The 12,960-nt window shown below is 45.1% G+C and overlaps 1 protein-coding gene across 1 annotated transcript in view; it reads left to right on the top strand.

Moving 5' to 3' along the window:
- Positions 1–12,960, top strand: part of LTBP1 (latent transforming growth factor beta binding protein 1) — a 193,036-nt gene that overhangs the window by 135,182 nt on the left and 44,894 nt on the right. The window contains exons 17-22 of the mRNA XM_086460519.1: positions 77–202; positions 903–1,025; positions 4,397–4,516; positions 7,236–7,358; positions 9,533–9,655; positions 12,438–12,560. Of these exons, the coding sequence (XP_086316645.1) occupies positions 77–202; positions 903–1,025; positions 4,397–4,516; positions 7,236–7,358; positions 9,533–9,655; positions 12,438–12,560 (738 nt within the window). The remainder of the gene's footprint in view (positions 1–76; positions 203–902; positions 1,026–4,396; positions 4,517–7,235; positions 7,359–9,532; positions 9,656–12,437; positions 12,561–12,960) is intronic.

Here is a 12,960-nt window from a genome sequence, read left to right on the forward strand (position 1 = left end):
CATGACATAGAATGCACAGAAGGAATCGCATCTAAATATGTTATTCTATAGTCTTACATTTTTGTTTCTTTTGTAGATATTGATGAGTGTAATCAGGCACCCCATCTCTGTTCCCTTGGACGCTGTGAAAATACAGAAGGAAGTTTCCTGTGTATTTGCCAAGCTGGATTCATGGCCAGTGAAGATGGAACCGACTGTGTTGGTAATTACTGGTCTCCTTTATAGAAAATAAAAATATAAAAAGGGATCAAGAAGCTTATCTAAAACCCCCTAAAGTCCCCTTTTCGGCTTTTTTTCTCATTGTCATTGGTACTGAACTGATGTCACTGTTTGTGACCAGGTATTGTGGTGAGGAAAATATTTGAGTAGCTCGTACTACTTTTCAAAATGATTATTTGTTGAAAACCAAGACTTTATTCAGTATCACGTTCGTTTAGGAAAATTACCATTTAGTAAAAACACCTCTGTGGTGGAAAATACAAATATCCCAAACTCCTTCAATCGTTACAGCTGTGACAAACCCTATTGTAAAATACAGCTGCGAACAGACATGGGCTTGGCAGAGCAGTACAGACAGCCTGAGCTGCTCGTGATCTCCCTGAGCTTGGCGCTGCCTTGGGCAGAACATACGGGCAGTGACACACATTGTGTCTGCCACCCCGGGGCTGTCACTGGCCGCCTTCCGACAGCCTGCGTGTTTGTAGGGCTCGTTCTCTCTGTGGTTACAAGCAGTGAGATAAAGATGGAGCAGCTCAGCAAGAACAGCTGTAGCTTGCAAACAGCTTCAAAAATCCAAACTTACTTATTTGTGTTTAATTAAAGCAGAGTTTAGAGGAGATGCAAGCAATCAGTAATTTCAATGGTGAAGCAAATTTTCTCTTAACTTCCTTTTTCACCTGCAGATTTTGATGAATGTTCAAGACCACATACTTGTGGGGAAGGCTTTTGTGTAAATACTGTTGGCTCATACAGATGTGAATATTGTGACAGTGGATACCAAATGAACAGGAGAGGTGAATGTGAAGGTAGGTTTGGACTCTTCACCAGCAGTAATACAGTGACAGCTGCCAAGGCAAACAACTGCAATAGGATGAGCCATTGGTTTGTACTGTCTGCTGTTCCTGATCTCAACAGAAAACTTTACGTCCATTTCTTTATTTTTGAAGAAATCTGGCTGTTAGATGGAAATATAAAAGTAACTCAACATGACTTTTTTTTCGTGTTTAACAATATTTTCATACCTGGTATATTTATTTTAATTGCTTTCAATCTCCATCTGCTGTTTGATTGCAGATGGAATGTCTTGGCACAGTGGTTTTGTGTCTAAGTGTGTTCAGAGTTGCCATTCCCCATCCTGCTCTGTGCGTATTTCCACGGGTACTTTCTCTTAGCTTAGTCTCACTGCTTCATTTCTCTTACAGCTACTTTTTTCATTTAATTTGCCTTCAGATCATTTCACTTCCCCCCATACACCAGCTGAAAACAGCAGAATGTTTGTTCAAAAGGACGTTGCTTGATTTATCTGCAGTACGTCCTGGGTGCTGACGTGGAGTTACCGTCCATTCGAGGCACAAAAGCGGTGCCAAATGTTGCCGCTGTTTGGAGTGATTCACCTTGCTTGCCTTTCGAGGGAGGCTTAGCACTAGGGCTTGAGCTGCAAAGGGAGAATTCTCAGGGGGCGCAGGCTTAAACAAGAAACCTTTCTGAGCACTCTCCAGTCTTTTCCATTATTTGGTGTCTGGAACTGCAATTCACTTCCTGTTGTTTAGATTTGAGATGTGCTGCAAAGGAGTTCCCCAGCTACAGACAGAACCATCTCAGGACAGCTATTTTAACAGCTCTTGCCATCTCTTAAGTTCATTGTTAGTCCTTCCCTGCATTCTTTATCAGTTTTCTGTTTAAAAAAAAAAATCTATCATTTTTTCTGTAACAGGTAGCAAAGGATAAGTTGACTTTTTTGACTTTGGAAACATATACCTAGCAGGTATTTCATGTTGCAGGAGATCCCAGGACATCTCACCTTCAAAACTTCACGTTGGATCACAGTGGATATTTTTGCTTTTTTTGCTGTTTGTTTTTTTTTTTTCATTTTCAACTTGAATTCTGAACTAAAAAGCACAAGCAGCCATTTCATTTTAAACATAGTTTTGTTCGTGCTTTAGTCTGTTACTTGGGACAGAGTAAGATTGCTGACTTGTTAGGTTGCCTGGCAAATAAGTGACTTGAAGCTGCTGTGGATATATTTGCTGCTCTGAGCACTGCTAAAAGATTCTTCTTTCTATTCAGACATTTTATTTTTATTTAAATAAATGTTTCACACAATCCACTTGTACAACTACTTTTTCCAACTCTTCTCTGTCAGTAGGGAGTCTGAGATTAAAATAGGCCAGAAATCAGAATATCGCAGTGCGTCAGATTTCTTATTAGCTTGTATCTGAAGTAGCGTGGTGGTGGTAGTCCCCTGTCATTCAACTTAACAATATGTAATTTCTCAAACTAAATTCTCTGTTGAAAGTTATTTAAGGTTGCTTAAGGGAAAAACCCTCCTACACTAAATCCATCAAACCAAGGAAATGACACATTTGGAGAATCATTTCACCATGTCATTACACCTACACGTTATAGTCACCCTCCTGACAGATTCCAGATGCCACAAATAACTCCTTTCCACCTCCTCCGCACTTCAGAACAAAGGCAGGCATCCTCCAGGCTGCACACGATAACACGCTTCACTCGCGCTTCCTCACCCCACCTTCGTTCTGCCTTTAGGTCGTGGTGACGCAGGCTCGGCCGTGGGCCCAGCCTGGGGAACACGAGGAGTGCGTGTGTGGTGGTGGTGTAGAGCCCGTGGTTTGTGTAGGACAGTCCCAGCATAGCTGAACATCACTGCGAACGTCTTTAAACTTCGCAGCATTTAGGCTTTGTTTTGACTGCAAATTTCTGTGCCAAATACATCGTTCATGTTGTATGTTTTGAGGGCAGATACAGGCCGGGCAGTTCTGAGAACAGGGTTCAGTAGAAGTGGATTTTTTTGTTAATTAAATAAAAAAATCTCGCAGCAGTTTCACTGAGAAATGTTTGCAGGTCTGCATTTTAGCAGCTGAAAAGTCTGGTTGCTCTTTTTAGGAGAAAGTATTCTCAGCTGGACAGTCAGGATTCTATGAAAAACTGTGATTTGCCCGGACCCAGGGAGCTGTCTGGAGCCTGCGACGTTCAGGTCTCTGAAGGTCGGAGCATTGTCCAATTAAATTCCAAGTGCTGGAGACGGCTTTTCTTCTGTGAGCTTGTTCCCAAAGCTAGGAGTAAATTGCCTCCCTGCTGTCTGTGCTGGAGTAGCAGTCCTTAGCTGCACAAGACCCGACAGCTAGGCTCAGGGCAGGGAAGGGACAGGAGCGTAGGAAGCTGAGTTGAGAGATGACTTTGGTTTGATTCGTTCTCTGCACTGCATGAATCAAGTATTCGGTAGGAAAGGTAATCATTTGGTAATTAAAGGCCATATTAGAAAATGATACTCAGGCCTGGGAGCGGACTGGAACGAGGGTGCCCACACAGTTTTAGTTCCAGCATCTTCTGATCTTCAGTCACTTGACAGCAACTCGTGTTTGAATGTCACTTCTGCGTGCAGCCTCTTTTACACCGCATGCGCTGCATGTATTGTGGGGTTCTGTGGTGCGGGATGCATTCTCAGGAGGTGCTCAGAGCCTGGACGTGACATGAGTTTTTCAGGACTGATCTCTTGTTCTGTTGTGGGTAAACAAGGGCCTCCCCTGATGCAACAAGTCCCTCTGTCACCCTAAACACTGCCAGCCTCAGTGATGTCCATGTTGCTTCTTGTGCCTTCTTTCAGACGTGGTCGGCTCCCTTCTCCCCGTAAACACCTTTGGTTACCATTCACACAATTAAATTTGTAGTCCATGTAATACTTCCATGCTGCACGACTGCAGGACACTGGAGAGTACCGAATTTCTCTTGCTCTGAGAAGCCAGAGTTACAAGTTTGTTGTTGTTGCAATGCACTTCCAAAGTCTCTTGAGAGTGACTAGGAAGAACCTCAGGACACCTCAGTATGGTAAAGGGGTGATATAAGCCAAGTTATTCTCACCTGTCTGAGCCAGGAGTCTGATGTGCTGTATGTTTGGAGGGCCTACCAGAGCACCGCAGTGTAACAGAAAGCCAGATTCAGTTGCACGTACGGTGATCTCATTCCTTTCCCAGAGGTGCCCCTGCACTGGTACGAACCTGTGCAGACTTGTGCCTTCCTGGGTCTCTAACAGGTCACGTACACAACTCTACGTGTATTGGTGTGAGGTGAGCACAGTCAGAATAACCAGACAGTTTACTGTTCAGTGTTCTCCTGTGGCTTTGACCTGTACTTTCTTCTGTCTTCTCTTTGGAAGACGTCAATGAATGCCTGACTCCAACTACTTGTCCGGACGCGCAGTGCATCAATGCTCCTGGCTCCTACCAGTGCGTTCCTTGCAGAGTGGGATTCAGAGGCTGGAATGGACAGTGCCACGGTAGGTGCAGTTCTCTTCGTGTCTCTGGTTATAGTTCTTGTTCTGAGATGCTGTGTTTCCGTCTGGCGACAGCACTGTGCCCTGGATCCCCATTCCATTCAGTAATAATTGAAAATACAAGATTTTGGAAACTACTTTAAGTTCTCAGACACAGGATATATGAGGAAATCAGGCTTGATTTCTATACCTGTTCATGAAAATAGTGTGATTGAAAACGCTATGGCATAACTTTCGCTTGTTTCATTCTTGCCAACCAGGTTAATGGGAGCAGAGCGAGAGGAAAGGAGTGGCTGCTCTGCTCAGACTTAGAAACAGAACTGAGTCAAGTAAGGGATAAGTCTTGGTTCCAAGTTGCTGATACTTTTTCTACTCCTATTACTGCGTGTATTTTCCCTTTTTCCTTTGTTTTATGAAAAGTTCTAAGCCTAGACGTCTCACTCACATCGTTAGCGATGTGATCAGTCTTCATTTTCTGTTTACCCTAGACTTACATCATGTTGGACACGAGCCACGCACATGCTAGAAAACGTAATGCAGGCGTTTATCTTAAAGCTGCAGCTTTGCAGTGTGGTACCATTGAAATACCCGGGAAAGGAAAGGGGAAAGGGAAAAGGGAAATTTCCCAAGTTACCTATGAAGGGTGTTCAAGTCCATTGTTCCACGAACTCATTTGTTTCTCCTGTTAGTTTAGGGCAGCCACAGCTCTGCTGGTTTTGCCCAGTGCTGTTTTCAGTATTTGTTTTTAACCTCGCCTCCTTCCTCTGCCTGCACTTCATGCCCTGGAAGGCCTAGTGTGACAGTTGTACGGATCTTTGGTGCTGTTGATACCACAGCCTCCAGGATTTAAAGCCGGGAGTGTAGCCACTTGTCTGTAATAAAGGCAAGTCAATGAGTTCACATCAAACTTTCGTAGAATACATTTAATTGCCGTTGAGGTGGGAATATCCAATGTGAGGTGCATATCGGAAGAAATGAAAAATGGTACCTGTACCCACTGCCTCCTCCTTGCCTTGGAAGTGTTGCTGTCCCCGGTCCCTTGATGTGTTTGTGTCATACAGGGACTAGCTGAAATAATTCTTCTTGAAGTTTACTTGCAATCACTGATGGATTTATTTTTTTATCTTTCTCTCTCCATGTTTGCACGTTTAAATAAAGTGATATATCACGATGGAAATGGCAATAAAGTAGTATGTGAATCTGGAGCACAATTCTGTATGTTGATGAATAAGTGAAAAAAAATTCCTAGACTGTTTCATCCTCATGGTTGTGTAACTGTGGTGGATTTTGCAGCTCTGTGGGTAACTAACAATATGCAGCTTGTGCAGCATTAGAGACCCCATCAGATGATTTCAAAACTGATACAGAGGTCAGCAGAGCTGATCCATGTACCTCTAGTCCTACTGTAGGGAGCGTCAGTAGGATCAAGTACAGCCCTGGACTTCAGCTCAGAAGATTTAGGCTCTGTTCCTGGCTTTTCTGCTGGCTTTATGGGAAAATCTCTTGATCTCCGAGTCCCATCCGAAAATTAGAAATAATATTGCAAGCTTTGTTTTCCAAGGAGCTTGGAGAGAAGTAGATGAAAATGAATCTGTAAGATGCAGGCATGTTATTCAGTTGGAAAGTCGCGTGCCTGACTGCTGAATTGGGTTCTCTGTGCTTTAACACCTTCTTGAACTAGAGCATGGATCGTGCACGTTGAGAGCAAACGTCGTGTTTTGTTGAGCGAGCACGTTTTGCAGCAGTAGGGGTCTGAGAAACTAGTCTCGCAGAAGGGTGTAAGTGGTATGACCTCCTGACCAGCCATAGCAGAGCCCCTGTGGGCCCGTGCTGTCACCTCCCCAGAGGATGCCACTTGGCGTTCCTGGCCAGGCTGGAACAGGGCACCGTGTGCACAGAGTTAGAGGCTCAAGGGAGGAAACGAGAGTCGTAGGTCATGGGAAATACGGCAATAATGGTGATTTCGTTTGTGTCTAGGGAGGGATGAGCTTTGTCAAAGTCAGATTGCACCCGAGCTTGTGAAGAGCCATGAATGATAAACATATATGAGGAGACTAGTTCCTGCAGATACTCCCAATAGCTAATAAAAGCTGTGAGGATGATTTAAAGACCTCTAATCTTTTTCCAGCTCTCCCTGTGCTATAGCTGCCTAAATAGCTCAAGTGCCTCAAATAATCAGTAGTTTTACTCTTTTATGTTGATGGATTTTGTGTGCTTTGTGGTGGCAGAAGACAGGATAATTGGGAGTAATATGATTTCTGGCACATAAAAGCAAGTAAGTGTAATTCTTTTTCTGCATCAGTGAAGCTAAAAAATACAGCTTTTTCTGTACAAACAGGGACACCTGCTTGCTGTTAACTACATCCCCAAAATAAATAAACAACATTTGAAAAGTAACCTTTTCTTTTTTTTAAGTGAAAACCACTCCTAGGAAAAAGACAATATTGATTATTGTAGAATACTGAATTAATTTGGCTGGGTTTATCACAAAAGGTGTTATTTATTTGTATGTTCATTGATTTATACAAATTGCATTCAGAAGGAGTTTTGTGTTTCAAACCCTTTTTTGCATCAGAATTGCTGCGGAATTGGCAAGGTCAAAGTACACAGGAGAAGTGATTATAACCATGCCTATGGCAGAATTTGAACTAATTCCTGAGCTGAACTGAAAGGTGGTTGGACCCAGGTTAATTACAGGGTTATGCTTTCTTTGTATCCACAGATGTAGATGAATGTCAGTATGGCAATCTCTGCACTAATGGACGTTGTGAAAATACAGAGGGGTCTTTCAGATGTATTTGTGGCCAAGGTTTCAAACTCTCTGCATCAGAGGATCAGTGTGAAGGTAGGAAAGAATATGATTACAATTCATAAGGTTACACTTCCCTTTTAGACAATATTTTTCATCTAGTATTGTTCCTTATAATGGACAAACAACAAATATACAACACTAACTAAAGAACAAAAAATGTAAGAATATGCATTTCCATTTTCGTACAATCATCAAGTTGGAAGAGACCTCTGAGACTGTCTAGTCCAACCGTTGGCCTAACGCCACCAGGCCCGCTAGACCATGTCCCGAAGCGCCACAGCTACACGTTTTTTGCACACCTCCAGGGATGGTGACTCCACCACCTCCCTGGGCGGCCTGGTCCAGTGTTTGACCACTCTTTTCCTCACGTCCAACCTAAACCTCCCCTGGTGCAACTTGAGGCCGTTTCCATTTTAGATTTTGACATTTGTTACAGAGCCAGTCACAAATGTGTAGCAATATTTATATTGCTAAATTGGAATTGCTGCAGAATCCTTGGTATTTCTGTCATTTTGGAGGTTTGGGGACAAAGGCTTTTGCTGCCTTAATTGCTTTTCTTTCTGTCTTTTTTTTTTTCCTTTCGTCTGGGTGAGTGAAACCAAAAAACCTAGTGCACCCTCTTGGAACCCAGCAGGGTCAGTTAACACTGAGTCGATGCCTTCGTTACTGTCACCCCATTTCAAGCAGTACATTAAGGAGAGAGAGTTTGGTGTTGTATTTCTAAGAACAGCACCTGTGCCACTGAAGGGGCAGGTTCTATATTTCTTCCACAGCTAAAATTCCTATCAGAACCGCTGAGAGAGAACTAGGTGTGTACAGGAGGTACGGCTGGCCCCTGTGCTGGGGAGAGGGGACATCTTGAAAGCTCTCCCCAGAGGTGAACATCTGGGAGAACGTCTCCAAGCTGTGGAAGGACAGAGAAACCTGAACGTTTCTCGTCAGACGTTGGGTTTTCTTCCCCCCACCCTTCCCGAAGCGTCTGTGTAAAGCACCAAACACTTTCAGACTTCTGCATGCTAAAAATAATGCAGGAAAACAAAAGGATCATTCATGTAAATTTGTCAGGAAGTTTGAAACCAAACATCAGTGTAAGCGAAGTGTCTTGAGTGAGTTAAATGGGCTGTCCAGGACACGCAGCAGACTGGTCTTGGGGAAAGTATGTAGACAAAGTTTGACTGCTTCCTCTGAGCCTTTCGTGGAAAAGGGCCCTTGCCAAGTGGAGCTGGCGTGTGCAGACTGTTCTTAAAGCGCACCCTTCCCGAGTGCGGACCCGTACACGTGCCCAGGTGCTTCACGCCGCCCCAACGGCTTCGGTGATCCTTAAATCCAAACCTTCTGTGGTTGCAAGGGGCCGTTACTCGAGAGGTCAGACCACACAGCCATCACACAGACCTGAAAAACCTCACCGAGGAACTTTCCCTGGTTTGAATCAGGGTGTCTTTTCGGAAGGACATTCGACCGTATCGATTTAGTTACTGTTCCTTAACGGGTACTTTGTAAGTAAGGGAGGGAAAACAGGCTTCCTAGCTCAAACAAGACGCGTGCTATCTTCTGTATTCGACATGCCACTCCCCTCTGGTATTCTGAGTTTTTTGTAGGAAAATGTAAGTTTGATGTTCGAGGCCATGTGTTAACCCCGGCTGACCCCAGTTCATGAGAACTGAAGCGCTGAGGGATTAGCAGTGGCTGTGGAAGCAGAGACATTTCCCTGTCCTTAAAGGATTAGTACTGTTCCAAGGCGAGTATTTAAAGGAGCCTTGAGGTACAGCTTAATAGGGGAACAGCCGGTCAGCGTGCCTCTGAAAAACCGCGCCCTGTTAAAAGGTGGTGATCCTGCTGGGAAGCACTTTGTGGGTTTTCCTGACTCGCTGGAGTGGCTGGCTTGTTCCCTTTGCCACATAGAAAGGAAACAAAAGCAGCTCTCCAGCGGCATGTGTGTGGATTTGTGTGTGTCTGTGCATTGAGGGACCTGTCGACAGTACAGGAGAGAGTGCCGAACGCAGTCATCTCAAGGGAAGCATCCGATCTGCCGTTCCTTATCTTCTGGTGCGTTATAGTGACTGTCTGCGGTCGTTAATTAATAAGACCAAGAGAAGCCGAACTGCACGTTGACACTCTGCTGTTTTGTTCGGAATTGGGTGTTGCACCATTTCGTCAGTAACTGGTATTTTCAGAGGCGTTACGTTTTCCTGTGTCTTCTGCTGCAGATGTAGATGAATGCCAGCAGCGGCCCCGCTGTGCGAACGGGCGCTGCAGGAACACGGAAGGATCGTTCAGGTGTATCTGTAGCCACGGCTACACATTATCCTCTGCTGGAGACCAGTGTGAAGGTAAGCTTCTGCACTTAAGCTACTTTTTTCAGTAAGATCTTGAATGTTTCAGCTGTAGGCACGAACTCTTTTGAGAATAGGGCAGAAAGATCTGTTGCTCCTCTTTATACTTTACTGTCAACCATTCAACATTCCCCACCTACACAGCCACATATTTAATGGATTCTTAGAAAAAGTCCCTGTAATCTTTCCCTGTACAAGGAATCAGCACATGTGTCTCGAACAGTAAGACTGGAAGAGCATTATTACCAAAAACAATTAAGCCTTTCCAAACCTTATTGCTCAAATTCTGACACAGAGGTTCTGTATTACAAAAGCTCCTGCCAGCATGCGCTATTCACATGGGGGCCTGCTAAGTTAAAACTTCTTCTCCAGCTGGTTTTGGGAACCTGTAGCCAGCCACCACAATCCCATGTGTGCACTGGCAGGAGAAAATATGTAGTATAAGAGGAGCTCCAGGGGGATCTGCTGGAGCTCACAGCTTTCACTGTCTCAGAGGCAGTCTACATACGGAGCTCATAAAAACAAAAACAAGAGGTGAAGGATGTACGGTAAATGTAGGCAGAAATGCTGTGTTATAGAAAACAGAAACATTCTGTTACCCCTCAAGCAGAACAATTTAATTGTCCAGTAATTGGCAGATTTTTTTCTAATTAATTATTTCAAAGCTACTCCCTCTTCTCCTTCGTTGGCCGTACGACCTGATCTGGTCTGCCTGCTGCACTGCTCATGCTCGCCTTGAGCATGTGAGGTTACTTACTAGTGAGCCCCAGAGAAGATTGTACATCAGTTGCTTCCTCAGCTCACCCTAGGGTGGAGAAAACTCTGAGTTAAGGTCTCTCCATATGTGTGGTATTAGCACGTAAAAGCTTCCCAGCCTCTGGTGTGCTTTCTGTAGCTGTCGATACCGCGGAAGACACAGCTCGTTGCTGCTGTCCTAGACGTGCGTGTGTGAAGGGTGGCAAAAAGCACTGAATGTCTCAAACGTGAGTTACCATCCGATTTTTCTGGACGTTCTTGTGCAGCAAACGTAGGACCTGTGAAGAGTTGCATCAGAGAAAGGGAGGTTTGCATCCTATACGGAAAATAACACATTTTGACTGAATTTGGCCAAAATTGCCTTCTTGTAAGACTTGGCATTAACTCAGCGCAAGGGAGTCAGGGAGTCATTAACTTTTTTCTCATGCTCCTGGTCACAATTAATTGCTGTTTTAAATAAACAACAATTTATTTCTCAGTTGGAAATGATTATAAAACACGTGGTTATCAAAAGGTCACAACTTTGTCAGCATTAAGTGCAGTTTTATCTGCAGTAACGTCCATTTATGTAAGAAAGCTATCCCTATTTCTTACTTTTATCAAATAGATTAAATCCCAAGGATAGGTGCAGTCTGATATAGCGTGGGCTTTCCCAAGGTGAGTGTAGAAATGAGGTCATGCCCTTTTTTTTAATTACAGTTGTTATTCATTCCTGCAATGCAGGAAAAAGTTAAAATTGTAGTCAGCTAAAATCCATGCTTAAGAAATCAGAATAATCAAAGGCAGTGGAAAAAGTGTTTGATAACTGTTTTTCAGAGGAAACTGTGTTGTCAGAGCAATAGACTCAGTGAAGTACGAGGTTGGGCACTGTGGAGGCAGGGGAAAGTGGCTTATGAGATGCTTCCCATTTGACTCTTATTTTCTGTTTGCTTGTACAGCTTAGCAGCACAATCATCAAATACCTTGTGATCTTTAGCTCTAGTGAAACCAAACTTAAAATGTCACTGGCATGTAGGCACTTGCTGAGTTAATCCTGTGCCCACAGCAGCTGTGCTCCCTTTCCCCCATGGGGCTGCCTTTGGGCCCCTTGAAAGGCAGCGGGAAGAGAAGACCTGGGGTGGAGGCAGTGCCAGTGTGCTGCTCTCGAGCTGGGGGGGCTTGGTACCTCGCGGGGACCCTGCACCGGGCCCTGCGGCGTGTCGGGCAGCGCCGTCGTCCCGGGGAGGGCGAGGCACTGGGGCCTGATGCTGCGGAGCATCGGGGGGGGGCAGCTGGGCGCCAGGCCCCGCGCTCCGGAGCTGGCCTTACCCCTGGGTGCGGCACCGCGCAGCGGCAGCTCTTCGGCAGCGGGACAGCACGGCGGGAGCTGCGAGAGAAGGCAACGGTAGCCGCGGCAGGACACGCAGCCTGGTCCCTGCCCTGCACCCCCCGGCCGGGGCGCTGTGAGGAGTGTCCCCAGGCACGTCTTGTGTGCGGTGGCACGCTGCTGCGCGCGGGCTGGCCCGTGCTCGGGGGGACGCCCAAGTCGAGGTGCCGCTGGCTCAGGGATCTCTGGGGTGAGTGGCCCAAACGTGTCCAAAGGTGCATTTTACAAACTCCCGCTTTGCCCTAGCAGCCGTGCCCTGTGCCTGCCCTCTAAACCTGCAGCCGCGGGGGTTCCTTCTTGGCTGCGTTACCGTAACGCCGCGGTCACCGCTACGGCAGGGCAGGGAGCAGTGTCAAGCTCCCTTATCACAGCGTTTGTGAGCGGTGCAGGTGGCACGTGTTGGACGTACTTGCTAGGAATAAGCGACAGGCAAACGCAAATTTTAAATCTCTAGAAATAAGGGAAGTTTGATGATATGATGAGAGAAATTAAAAGGACGGCCTAAAGTGTAGTCACCTTGATTTACACACACACACACGCATAGAGTTGCTAAAGGGCGTTGTAGCTTCGAGCTGCTATGTTAGGATCAAAGCAACACTGTTAAAAGTTTAATCAGTTTTTACACCCTGTAGTAATTCAGTTACGTTTTTATTTCAGATATTGATGAATGCCTTCAAGACAGAGGTATTTGCCTCGGAGGAAGCTGCATGAATACTGACGGGTCTTACAAATGCACTTGTCCAGAAGGTTTCCAGCAGATAGCGAATAGGGGATGTCAAGGTATGAAATAGCCATTAAAAATTCCTGCATCATTATGATAAATGTGCAAGGTTGTAAGCATGCCTTGAGATAGTCAAAGATTGTGCTAAGGAAGAGAAACTCAATTTATTTATAATTTGTAATACTTTCTTACTATTCTCATTTTATATTGATCTGCTGAGGAATTATTTCAAGGGGCTGAAATCCTGGCCTTTGTAACTTGAAAGAGAATCTGTGTTAGAACTAACAGAGATAGTGCTGCATTTCCCCAAATCCTGGAAACATCTATTTTGACAGAACCTTCTCTGTTCGTGAGTCAGTGATAGAACAGAAAGAGCAGTATAGTCAGCATCGAGTCACATTGGATAAACCTCTCTCACCTCTAAAACACTTGCAGCGCTTCGTGCAGGATGGGTGGGGA

The sequence above is a fragment of the Leptosomus discolor genome, chromosome 2, assembly GCF_034619465.1.
Source record: "Leptosomus discolor isolate bLepDis1 chromosome 2, bLepDis1.hap2, whole genome shotgun sequence".
Lineage (NCBI taxonomy): Eukaryota > Metazoa > Chordata > Aves > Leptosomiformes > Leptosomidae > Leptosomus > Leptosomus discolor.